The sequence below is a fragment of the Cololabis saira genome, chromosome 2, assembly GCF_033807715.1.
Source record: "Cololabis saira isolate AMF1-May2022 chromosome 2, fColSai1.1, whole genome shotgun sequence".
In the NCBI taxonomy this organism is placed as follows: domain Eukaryota; kingdom Metazoa; phylum Chordata; class Actinopteri; order Beloniformes; family Belonidae; genus Cololabis; species Cololabis saira.
This window is the reverse complement of record NC_084588.1, coordinates 26,935,009-26,947,619: the sequence shown is the minus strand read 5'-3', so window position 1 is coordinate 26,947,619 and position 12,611 is coordinate 26,935,009. Positions and strand designations below refer to the sequence as shown.

General features: G+C 41.9%; 1 protein-coding gene across 1 annotated transcript; it reads left to right on the top strand.

Moving 5' to 3' along the window:
- The first annotated feature begins 255 nt into the window (after positions 1–255).
- Positions 256–12,553, top strand: spg7 (SPG7 matrix AAA peptidase subunit, paraplegin). The gene is made up of 17 exons (XM_061742014.1): positions 256–641; positions 6,078–6,180; positions 6,274–6,360; positions 6,485–6,726; positions 6,836–6,975; positions 7,350–7,452; positions 7,544–7,669; positions 7,897–8,059; positions 8,233–8,406; positions 8,501–8,625; positions 8,736–8,838; positions 9,439–9,549; positions 9,639–9,754; positions 10,441–10,597; positions 10,773–10,936; positions 11,032–11,109; positions 11,211–12,553. Exons 1-17 carry the CDS (start codon positions 420–422, stop codon positions 11,415–11,417), a joined length of 2,421 nt encoding a protein of 806 aa, XP_061597998.1. The 5' UTR covers positions 256–419; the 3' UTR covers positions 11,418–12,553.
- Positions 12,554–12,611: the final 58 nt, after the last annotated feature.

Below are 12,611 nucleotides of genomic sequence, written 5' to 3'. Positions count from 1 at the left end.
CTACTGCAATAGTAATGTACATTTAAAAAGAAAAAAGGAACCTAAAAGTATAAGGTGTACAGTGTTCTTCAAGAGATTGGATAATTATAAAGCCTCTGTGTTATTAAAAACTCAACGGATATAATTAACGAAAGTGAAAACGTAGATCAAGTTGAACATTTATTCATTTATCCTGGCGTTAGTCTAGTTCACCAGTTGGTGGCGGTAAAGTGCTGTCATGTTCTCCTCCTGACTGACATTAAAAGTCACGAAGAAGAGCTGTGAGTTGAGTAATGTAGCTGCTAGCTCTGACCTGAGGTTGAGGTAAACAAGCGTCTCATAACACGCAGGTTTTTATTGTATTTTATCTTAATGAACGACAGATGGATGTGGCTCTGCAGATGTTCAGTTAATGTTTACTTTGAGTGATATCGTACACTATGTCAGCTTTGCTGTTGCACCAAAATGCTGGCGTTTGTAGAAAGTATAGTAGAAGTGTGCTGTGGACGCTGTCGAGGCGGAGCTGTTATGCTCTGGCAAACAGACTGGTGTCCAGCGGGAGTGGCAGAAACCTGCTGTCCAGGTGGGATTATGTCAGGAAAACTATTGTTTCCAGATCTGAACGGACTCTGACGGGGCAGTCTCAGGAGAAACTCATTCAGGTAAGTTAGACATCCAGTTAAAATGACTGTAAGTGCTTTTCTAAAGTCGTCATGTTGGAGTGTGTGATATAGTTCAAAAACAACCTAATTTAAACGAACTAGAAATGGGCCTCTTGCTTGCAAACATCACTGAATCGCCCTGCAACCTGGGTCTTGCCATAGTAATACACTTCCTAATAAACATTTTCACTTTTGTAACTTTGGTTGACTTAATAATGGAATTACATGTCATATAATTGTTGTGCCACAAAGGGGGTGCTGGTTCAATTATTAAAGAGTTAGTAATAATTGTCCTTCGATAAGTATTAATAATTAATAAAGAAGATTGCTTATCAAAATGAATTAATCAAAATGGGGCACCACCTGACTTATCAGAACAATAATAACTAAAACAGCAAAATCACTCTCAAAGTAGCTGTTATTCCATACATGCCAGCCTGTTGCCAGGGGTGGTGTTACAGAATAACAGTGAAGGAAGGAGTCCGAGCACAGACCTTTGCAACCAGCAGCTATGACAAATATGTATAAAATAAACACAAAGAACTTCTCTCATTCAAATTAATCAGAATTTATTTACACACTTTTACACAAGTGTTAAAAGATGATAAAACAACACTTAGGATACATTCTGATGGCTAAACTACAAAAATAAGTGTGTGTGTGTGTGTGTGTGTGTGTGTGTTGTTAGACCCTGGCCTAGGGGAGCCAAGGGTACAACAAAAAACAGGGGAGACGCAGTACTCAAAATACTATAAATTTATTAAATAAGCAAAGGTAAATAATCAAACGAACAAATGAGTGAGCAAACAAACAGATGAGGTGTGGAAGTCAGTAATCAGTAGTGTAGTCTGTGTATGCATGAGTGGAATGTATGTGGGTGCATGTTGGATGTATTAACAGAAATGATGAAAAAGGTGCATAGTGGGAGAGGGGTAGAGGAGAACTGAATACAACAGAACTCTTGCAGGGACTGGAGAGACAGGCTTTTATACTGGGTGTCGGCCACCCGGGCCCAGGTGCCGACACTTGGCTGATTAATGCTGGCCATGATTGCTCTGCTCCCCAGTCCACTGAAAAACAAGGAAAAAAGGATTAGGACTGAAAAGCAAAGAGAATCTAAATAACCAATATATAAAATGCTACACCAGACCAATCAAATAACATACCACCATATACTATGACACAATACAATAATATAATATAACCCCATATCATATCATATCAGGGAACCGTCACACCCCCCCCCATAAAGACGGGGTCCCAACGGGATCACCGGAAACCTATTTACAAAAAAAAACAATCCTATCTGGTGTACTGAACCTCTACTCCAAAGGCCGCCAACCACCTGTCACAGACCTCCACCGCAGCAACCGGATCCAATGAAGCACTTTTAAGGGGTGAAAGACAGAGGCAAATGGAGGACCACTGGAGATGAATAAGACTAGGACTTCAGTCATGAGGAGCCTGTGATAACGCATCAGCCACCACGTTCTCCGTCCCTTTAACATGACGAATGTCCAAGGCATAGGACTGCAGGAATAGTGACCATCGAATCAACCTCTGGTTCGGACACTGGAGAGAGTTGAGAAAAGTCAATGGATTATGATCTGTATAAATGACAACAGGGGTACTACCGCCAACATAAACGTCAAAGTGTTGTAAAGCTAAAATCAAAGCCAATGCTTCTTTCTCAATGACTGAGTAGTTTAGCTGGTAAGAGTTGAATTTCTTGGAATAAAAGCTAACAGGCTTATCTATTCCTAGATTGTCCTCCTGCATAAGTACGGCCCCCGCCCACAAACCTTCCATCATGTGGCAGCCATTTTCTCACCAACACCGAGTTCTGATGAAAATACCCACAAGCACTGTCAACGATCTCATCCTCTGGTCGTATCAGCGGCACCAACTCCTTCAGAGAGGGGTCCGTCTGCTGTTCTTCCACCAGATCTGAACGCGTTATGGATAGGGGAAAATCAGCAAGAGGTATAGAAAACTTTTCTGATATGTTAGGCTTAAGTGATTCTTTTGACTCAGATTTCCCCTTTAACTTGGCCATTGCCCGTGTCACTGCACACGCTGAGAAAACCTCTGGAAAGTCCCGTTCACTTTTATCCATACCACCAGTTATCAAAGGCACAGACGTCACCACTGCCGGTGGAGGAACCTCCGCCCACACCCGAGCACCAACCAAGTCGTTCCCCAGGATCACAGTCACCCCTGGGATTGGCAGCGCTGGGCGCACAGCAAGCCTTGCTTCCCCCTGGAATAATTCACATTTGAGTAACACTTTATGCAAGGGAACCCACAGAATGTTCATATCTATGCCACGGATAGGCACCTTGTCACCCGTGTCAGAATCCTGAGTTAAAGGCAGAATACCAGCCTGAATAAACGAGTCAAAAGCACCCGTGTCCCTCAGAATAGTTACTGGTACTTCTTCCCCATTTTGCAGCAAAGCCACAGAGCCTTTCATGATAAACGGTCGGTAAGAATCCAGAGCTGCCACTGCTGTGTCCTTATTAGGGCCGCAATTAGGTGTAGCACAAGTGGACACCGGACGTGGAGCGGCTGCGCCAGCCCCTTTTTGCTGCGAATGACCAGCCAATTGAGTCCTGGGGTTTCCATTTAACTTAAAACACTCAGATTTCCAATGGCCCCGTTTATGACAGTAATTGCAAACCTTGTCTGGCTCACGCAACTTACTACCGCCATTAACATCACTTTTAGCTTGTTCAACATGAAGAGGTCTATCTGATCGGCCACGAGATTCATTATTAGCAGTGTTGCCACTGCCCGCCTTAAACTCTCCCCGGTGCGTCAAAACATAGTCATCAGCCAGTGCTGCCGCGTCTGCTGCGTTGCGTGCCTTCTGCTCGTTTAGGTACATTGCCACTCGAGGTGGAATAGAGTTCTTGAACTGTTCCAAAATCATCAGATCACACAACTCTTCAAAGGTTTCTACACCCGAGGAATTACGCCAGCGTGTAAAACTGGTAGTCAGATCACGTGCGAATTCTAAATGACTTTGCTTGTCATGTTTTTTCCAGAACCTAAAACGCTGGCGATACGCCTCGGGGACGAGCTCGAAAGACTTGAGCACTGCTGCTTTGACCCGAGAATAATCTTGGCTGTCAGCCACACTCATAGCCGAAAACACCTCTTGCGCCCTGCCAGTCAACACGCACTGCAACAACAAAGTGCGCGCAGAGTCAGGCCAATTACGAACGTCTGCCACACGTTCAAACATGGCAAAAAATGCCTCCGGATCACGCTCATTAAATTTGGGGACCAAACGTAAGTTACCGTTAATATCAAAACCCACTGCGGACTCTGCCGGTTCTTTAATGAACATTTGTGCAGCACCTGGAATTTTACCATCCCTTATCAGGTCCAGCCTGTTTTGCTCTACTTCCCATTTCATTTTTTCAATTGCATACTGCACGTCTAACCTACTTTTCTCCTGGTCAGCCTGCACTCGAGCTTGTAACAAAATTAACTCTTTTTGCTGTTCAAAAGTCAGACCTGTCTGCGGCATGATGAATGTAGGCACTGCCGATGCAACCTTTAATGGAGGAGGAGACACCTTCTCTGGCTCTGCCAAACCCTTCTCAAATAAATGGTGTCTCAAAATTGCTATTATGGATTCCTTAGTTTTCTTATCATTTGTATCAAGTTTAATCCTATAATGGTCTGCTATTTTAATTAATTGGTCTTTAGTGCATTGTATTAATAGGTCCTCAGATGGACAGGCAATAAATGCCTCTAAAGTTACCATCCTGGCTGCGTGCGCTTACAACTTCCTCAGCTGGTAATAATATAAAAAAAAAAAAAAAAGAAAAATACAAGTGCCCCTCTAGCCTATATAATCCCCAAGTTAAACTCCACCCGTCTTCATGCACGGTTTGCGGTAGGTACTTATGCACTGGATACCGAGAGGCAGGTAGGGCAACCAGAAACTGGCGACCCGCGTACACCCCTCAGCTGTGCCCCCGAGACAGACTATGTACAGGCAAAAAAGGCCTACACACAGCCGCTACAGCCGCTCCTTGCACCTAAACCACCCCTTGGCCTAGACCCAGCGAGCTATTTAACCCCGAAAACTAACCGCGCCTACTAGGGACACTCATATTAAAACAAAAAACCAGCTACGCAAACTGTACAATATATATCTATATATAGGCTATATTATGATAACACTTATAGTATATGTATTTAATTAAGCAGCACTGCAACCAGAAAACCTCTCCACTAGCACAACTTAATCAAACTTAATGCAAAGTAACCAAACTTTTCAATAAATCAAATTCAAATGATCAAACAAATGACTGCATCTCCCAAAGTCCGAGTACATGCACCAGCATGTAGGCTGAAGTAAACATCGCTTAGTTTGTACTCACCGGACTGATGAATGGACAAAAGGAACCCCCGGAATGATTCCCAAATGACGTCACCGCACGTCATTAACGCCATTAATTAAGGCAAACGAGCCATCAATCAACCGCAGCAGAGAACAATAAGTAGAACAAAAGGCAGAAGGGCGAGTCACTTGACTCTCCAAACTTACAGCCAAACTACTTCAAATTCAAAGGACTGAGCCCCCATTTGTTAGACCCTGGCCTAGGGGAGCCAAGGGTACAACAAAAAACAGGGGAGACGCAGTACTCAAAATACTATAAATTTATTAAATAAGCAAAGGTAAATAATCAAACGAACAAATGAGTGAGCAAACAAACAGATGAGGTGTGGAAGTCAGTAATCAGTAGTGTAGTCTGTGTATGCATGAGTGGAATGTATGTGGGTGCATGTTTGATGTATTAACAGAAATGATGAAAAAGGTGCATAGTGGGAGAGGAGAACTGAATACAACAGAACTCTTGCAGGGACTGGAGAGACAGGCTTTTATACTGGGTGTCGGCCACCCGGGCCCAGGTGCCGACACTTGGCTGATTAATGCTGGCCATGATTGCTCTGCTCCCCAGTCCACTGAAAAACAAGGAAAAAAGGATTAGGACTGAAAAGCAAAGAGAATCTAAATAACCAATATATAATATATAAAATGCTACACCAGACCAATCAAATAACATACCACCATATACTATGACACAATACAATAATATAATATAACCCCATATCATATCATATCAGGGAACCGTCACAGTGTGTGTGTGTGTGTGTGTGTGTGTGTGTGTGTGTGTGTGTGTGTGTGTGTGTGTGTGTGTGTGTGTGTGTGTGTGTGTGTGTGTGTGTGTGTGTGTGTGTGTGTGTGTGTGTGTGTGTGTGTGTGTGTGTGTGTGTGTGTGTGTGTGTGTGTGTGTGTGTGTGTGTGTGTGTGAGTGAAGGGGCGTGTCATTGCTCATATTCTGACTCAGATTTGATGTGTATGTTTTTGTTTCAACTAGCTCTCAGACTTTTCCCCTCACATCATTATTATTTCAGAGTCTTCTCCACAGACCTCTGGGCCCTGGCATGCTGGGACTTGGCAAAGATTTAATTAGGAACAACCTGTTTACGAACCCCATTGGTTTGGTAAATCTGTTAGGTAAGCAGTTTTCTTAATTTGACCACAGTTAATCCTTCTGTATTTGACCAGTTTATACTAACTAATGTGTGTGAAAACCCTTTCTAATTTCAGGAGGTATGAACTTTTTCAGTACATCTCAGTCAAAAAAACAAGATAAAAGTAATGAACCAAAGGGAAGAACTCCACAGGAAGATGAAGGTATGTAATAAATACCTGTTTCTCATTATCTTGTGGCTGTTTAATGATTGTGCCAAATTGGCAGTTACCTCAATTTTTTTTTTCTGATTGTTTTATTCCTGTATTTTCTTACCTTACTTTCCAGAGGAGAAGAAACGCCGTGAGCAGGAAAATCAGATGTACCGGGAGCGCCTGCGGACCCTGCTCTTCATAGCAATCATCATGAGTCTGCTGAACTCCATTAATACCAGCGGTGGAAACATCTCTTGGAACGACTTTGTCAACGAGATGTTGGCCAAAGGAGAAGTATCACGCGTGCAGGTCGTTCCTGAGAGTGACATTGTAGAAATCTATCTTCATCCCGGAGCTGTTATCTTTGGAAGGCCTGTATGTTGTCCAGGATTTTATGCAGACACACAATCAGACACTGCATTTAAAGAACAGATGAGATGTGCGTGCTAACTCCTTATTTCCTGACTTGTTTCTTTTTTTGCAGAGGCTGGCGCTCATGTACAGAATGCAGGTTGCCAACATTGACAAATTTGAGGAGAAGCTGAGACAAGCTGAGGAAGAGCTGAAAATTGACACCAAAGACAGAATACAGGTGTCATACAAACGAACTGGATTTTTTGGAAAGTAAGAAAAGAATTTACTTAGAATAGGTATTAAATCAACATATGAGCTGCCTTCAGTGTTCACTAGTATTTTGGGAAATGCCATGTCCAAAGAGATTATAATTATGTTTAAGGTAAAATTATGATAAAACCTAAATGTATCATTGTATCTGACTATTCTTTCCATGATTATTTTGATTAAAAAAAACATTTGTTTTTCTATTGCATGTAGCCATAACATTTCTTTTTAAACAAACGTGAAAATATTTGAGACTGGTTTATGTGGTCATAATAGGCAATATTTTTTTACTATCTTTTTTCTCAACTATGGAGTAAAAACAAGCATTTTTGAAAATGTTTGACTCATTGAAACATTGTTTCTTTTGTTCTCTGCAGTGCGGTCTATGCTCTGGGGATGGCTGCTATTGGTGTGGCTTTTCTCTGGTACATCTTTCGACTGGCAGGCATGGGTGGCAGAGAGGGGGGCTTCAGTGCTTTTGTGAGGAGAAAAAGAAAAGTTTTGCACATTTTTATTGTTTTCCTCTTACTTGTCTGGCATGCTGACTGCATTCTTACAACAAACTCAACAGAATCAGCTGAAGATGGCGAAGTTCACCATCGTGGATGGCAAATCTGGCAAAGGTGTGCGTTTCAGGGATGTAGCAGGAATGCATGAAGCTAAGTTGGAAGTTAAGGAATTTGTTGACTACCTCAAGGTAAGAACTTTCAGTTGATGTTTCTGCTTACTGACTCCTGAAAATCATAAAGTATGCACTGGATGTGTAATGTCAATTGAGTAATCGAAGAATAGAGTGGATTAATTTGGTGGTTTTGTTAGCTTTATCAGCAGCATTAAGAATCTTGGGCTTTTGCATCCAGATCTAAATCTCAAACATAAAATGTTGATTTCATATACCTTGCTAATGCTGGCATCTCTTGATAGAGTCCTGAAAGATACCTCCAGCTGGGAGCCAAGGTCCCCAAGGGTGCTTTGCTGCTTGGACCCCCAGGGTGTGGAAAGACTCTTCTAGCTAAGGCTGTAGCTACAGAGGCCCAAGTGCCCTTTCTGGCTATGGCTGGCTCTGAGTTTGTGGAGGTCATTGGAGGTAAAAATGAACAGTACAAATAATTAAATTGTCATACAGAAACACCATGTTTATCTATAGATTTATGCAGCAGATGTTCATAATGAACGTAGCAAAACATCTAATGAAAGAGTTCTATAGGAGTTCCAAGAATGGTGATGTGTCTAAGTGTATCTACATTTTGGTTGTTGTAGGCCTTGGTGCCGCAAGGGTCAGGAGTCTGTTCAAGGAGGCTCGTGCGCGAGCACCTTGTATTGTCTACATTGATGAGATTGATGCTGTAGGAAAGAAGCGCTCAACAAATCAGTCTGGTTTCTCAAATACTGAAGAGGAGCAGACTCTCAACCAGCTCCTGGTAGAGATGGATGGTGAGTAAATTACAACATTCTTCATTAGTTTGTTGCTTTTTTGGAGGGGGAAATCCCCACACAAATTAAACCTTGAAATCATTTTGATTTGCAGGAATGGGAACAACAGACCATGTCATTGTCCTTGCCTCCACGAACAGAGCAGATATTTTGGACAATGCTCTCATGAGACCAGGCAGGCTGGACAGACACATCTTCATAGATTTACCCACTCTGCAGGTAGTCTTTTGCATATCATCTTTGAGTCTCAAAACATTTGATTCATTTTGAGTTAATTACTTAAATAGAGCTTTAGCGATACTGGTTTGAGTCTTGTTGATGTGCTGCAGGAAAGGAAGGAGATCTTTGAGCAGCATCTGAAGATCCTGAAGCTGACCCAGCCAGCTGACTTCTACTCTCTGCGGCTGGCTGAGCTTACCCCCGGCTTTAGTGGTAGGTTCTTACTTACTGTTTTGTCCTGACGTAAACTTGGGAACGTCTGGAGCTAAAGCAAAACGCCTGTATGGCTCCAGGAGTGGATAACTTATTTATTTAATCATTGAGGAAAAGCATTTGATATTGCACTTTCTCTGGAGATATAGTTCACGGACAAAAACCCTGATTTATCTGTTAATGACGGTGAAGAGAAGTGCAGACGCAAACCATGATACTAATGCTGCCGTGTTTTAAAGATGGAATAACATTATTAAGCTGTAATAATGTTTTCCTTTCTCCAAGCATTTCCTAATGGTCTCCATGCTTGTCTCTGTGAACTTTAGTTAAATAAAGATGGGGTATGATGTCTTTTCTAGAAGTTAGTGGGTTCTCCTTTTTCAGCCATTTAGCTCACAGCTGTTCAGCCTCCTGTATGTACACAATCTGTCTGGACTGTGGAGTCCAAAGTCTTCTCGGGTCAGTTTTCTAACGTTTTCCAATCTGATGAGCATGAACATCTCTTTTCTGAGGGTCTTCTAGAAATCCTTTGTTAATGCCATGAAACTTTGACAAACTTGTGTTGTGACTTTAACGCCCTTTGTCATGTGATCTCTGTAGGTGCAGATATTGCTAACATTTGTAATGAAGCTGCTCTTCATGCTGCACGAGTGGGTTTCAAGTCCATAGACACGTTCAGCTTTGAGTATGCGGTGGAGAGAGTCATAGCAGGTACAGTGATGCAGATGCTGTACTGAGTGAAAGCAACATATTTTATGAGTGTGCCACTCTGACAAAACACGGTGTGTGTCTATTTTCAGGGAGTGTGAAGAAGAACAAGATCCTGTCTAAAGAAGAACAGAGGATTGTTGCTTTCCATGAGTCTGGACATGCCTTAGTGGGATGGCTACTTGAGCACACGGAGGCTGTATTGAAGGTAATGCAGTATTTTACTTGAACTGTTTCACAAATGTACGGTATGCACTTTAAAAAAAAAAGTTCCCTTTGAGCAATGGAGTAAAGAAGGAAAAAAGGACTCTTAACAGCAAATAAATCGTTGGGATGAAGGGGCAACAAAGGAGAAAATAAAACACAGTCCAAAAACATGCATACCAGGTTAATTGATGATTCTAATTGGTTGTGAGTATGCCTGGTTGTCTGTCTGTATATGTGACCCTGCGATAGACTGGCGAGAGTTGTTCGGCCATCCCGATACTGCAGAGTTGCAATATTAAAGTTTAGAAATGCAGAGACTAATTTTTCAACACCCCAGAGACGAGATGCTCCTAATTCTGATGATGCTGCATCCATAAAAGAATGCTGAGTCAAAGAGCATGTCCTGGTCAGAATGACTCCTAAAATTGTTTTACTGGACACCAAGTTAAAACACGCCCAGAGGTGCTGCAGGCAAAATGTTCTATGTTTAGTATTGTCTGAATTCTTAAAAGTAGAAAATAACAGATCTTCCAGGCCTTCACGTCTTTAGTTTCTTTGCATCTCGTCACTTGGTCTGACTTCTATTTGTACCTGATGTGATTTTCAATCTGCTTGGACTTTGAGTTGACTTATCTAGCTGCATGTAAAAGCCAGACTGTATATAATGAAACTACGATGTGTTTTCAGGTGTCTATCGCCCCACGTACAAACGCTGCCCTGGGATTTGCTCAGATCTTACCCCGAGATCAATACCTATTCACCAAGGAGCAGCTATTTGAGCGCATGTGCATGGCTCTGGGGGGACGAGTTGCTGAGGCAATTACCTTTAACAAGGTTACCACAGGTACCCTCCATTTGTTGTTCGTGCTGTAAGCACATCCTGCTCACATCCATACAACCTTCTTACATCTGCTGAAAGTTTCATACCATTAAAAACAAAACATCAACGTCGTCTTCATGTTAAGCTAAACTTTCAGTTACAAACACAGACGTCACGCCTCATCCTTCTGTGTCTCTAGGAGCCCAAGACGACCTGCGTAAGGTGACGCGGGTGGCCTACTCCATGGTGAAGCAGTATGGCATGAGCGACAGCGTCGGACAGGTCTCGTTCCCAGACACAGAGCAGCAGGGCGCCGTCGGACGGCGTCCTTTTAGTCGGGGTCTGCAGGAGCAGATGGATCATGTAGGGTTCAGAAATGAAATAGTTCTCTGCTCTCTGTGAATAGTGATCTAATGTCGTCAGTATCAAGTTGTTGATGCATTTGTTTGTGCTTTCAGGAAGCTAAGATGTTGATAGCCCGTGCATACAGACACACAGAGAAGCTGCTGCTGGACAACAGAGACAAGCTGCTGCTGGTCAGTTATTCCTCTCAGACCATAAATGTTACAGTTTTAGATAGTCTTCCTCTCTGTGAGCTTGTATATTATGTTTAATAAATAATTATCTTTCTTTCCAGTTGGCCAATTCCCTTTTAGAGCGTGAAGTGGTGAACTATGATGACATTGAAGCTTTGTTGGGTCCACCACCCCATGGCCCCAAAAAGATGATCCTCCCACAGAGCTGGGTGGAGGCTGAGAGAGACAAACAGGACACAGGAGAAGAGGAGCCTCCGCCTCCTTCTCCCAGGGACAGAGATGAGGACTTGAATCCTCAGATGACCTGATTTTAAGATGAATGTCCCTAAACTATTTTCCAACCACTGCGTTTTGTTCATAAGGGGAGGGGTTACGGAAATGTAATAAAACCTGTGATCGGCTGCACCTTGAAGCTCTATGTTCCTGAAACTGGAATCAAAGTTTCTGAAATGGATCCATTCAGACCCCCGTGCAAATGATCACATGCATCAGCATTTTTTTCCCGGTTAGTTAACACATTCGGATCATCTGAATGCAACTTTGATCACCACAGTAGGAATGTTTTTCCCACGTTCTTATGAGAGCAGGTTTATTTCACTCAAATGTCTGTAGGATATCAAATGCAGATAGACTAGAAGTGCCCTGCTATCAGCATTTGTTGTGTGCATTTAACAGATATATATGATGTGTGTGTTTTATTTACATGCAGATGTACTGTAGCACAGAGTTTGGATTCAGTTATTTGTTGGGGGGCTGAAAGTTGTACAGCTCACATTTATACAAATGTGTGCAAGTGAGTACAGTAAAGCTGTTGCTGAAACAGAGACAGTAAGAAAGAAATGACAAATTCTTCATCCCAGAGGAAACCAAAATAAAATACAAAAAACTCTTAGGGATAAAATATTTAAGTGTATTGGTGTATTTCTGTCTATTTTGTGATCAAACAATGTTTTTGCCCTTCCACCACCCTTCTCAAAGCAACTTGAGAGCAAAAATAAATTATACTCATATTATTTGCAGGTATATTGTGATGATATGAATCCCAAAAGTTTTCTGTTGAGCTGAATCTCAGGATCATTTGATAAAAGCCGTTGGATGTGTGTTTATAGGCAATTATTTAACGTGATTCCCTCTTGGTGACCGTCTGGACGTTTCAGGTCGATACATGCCTTACATTTATAAGCTAATGTTATGGCCCTGTGATTCTGCTCATAAGCAAGAACTGTGCAATTATGCATTATTGTAGGGCAGGATGTAGTGATTGCTCTTTGAAAAAAATAATTATTCAAACCTATTCTGTTTTATTTGATAAAGACACATTTAGAGAAAATAAGTCAAAGTAGTTGAGGTTGCTTTATCCTTTAAAGGCTTTTTGTGTAGGACTGAATTCATCCAAAATAATGGTGTCAACCAATACTTCATTAAAGTTGAATTTGAATTATGAGTTACTCTGAGTTGTATGTGTATGAACATACTGTGAGTGAGCAGGTTCTTTAATAAGA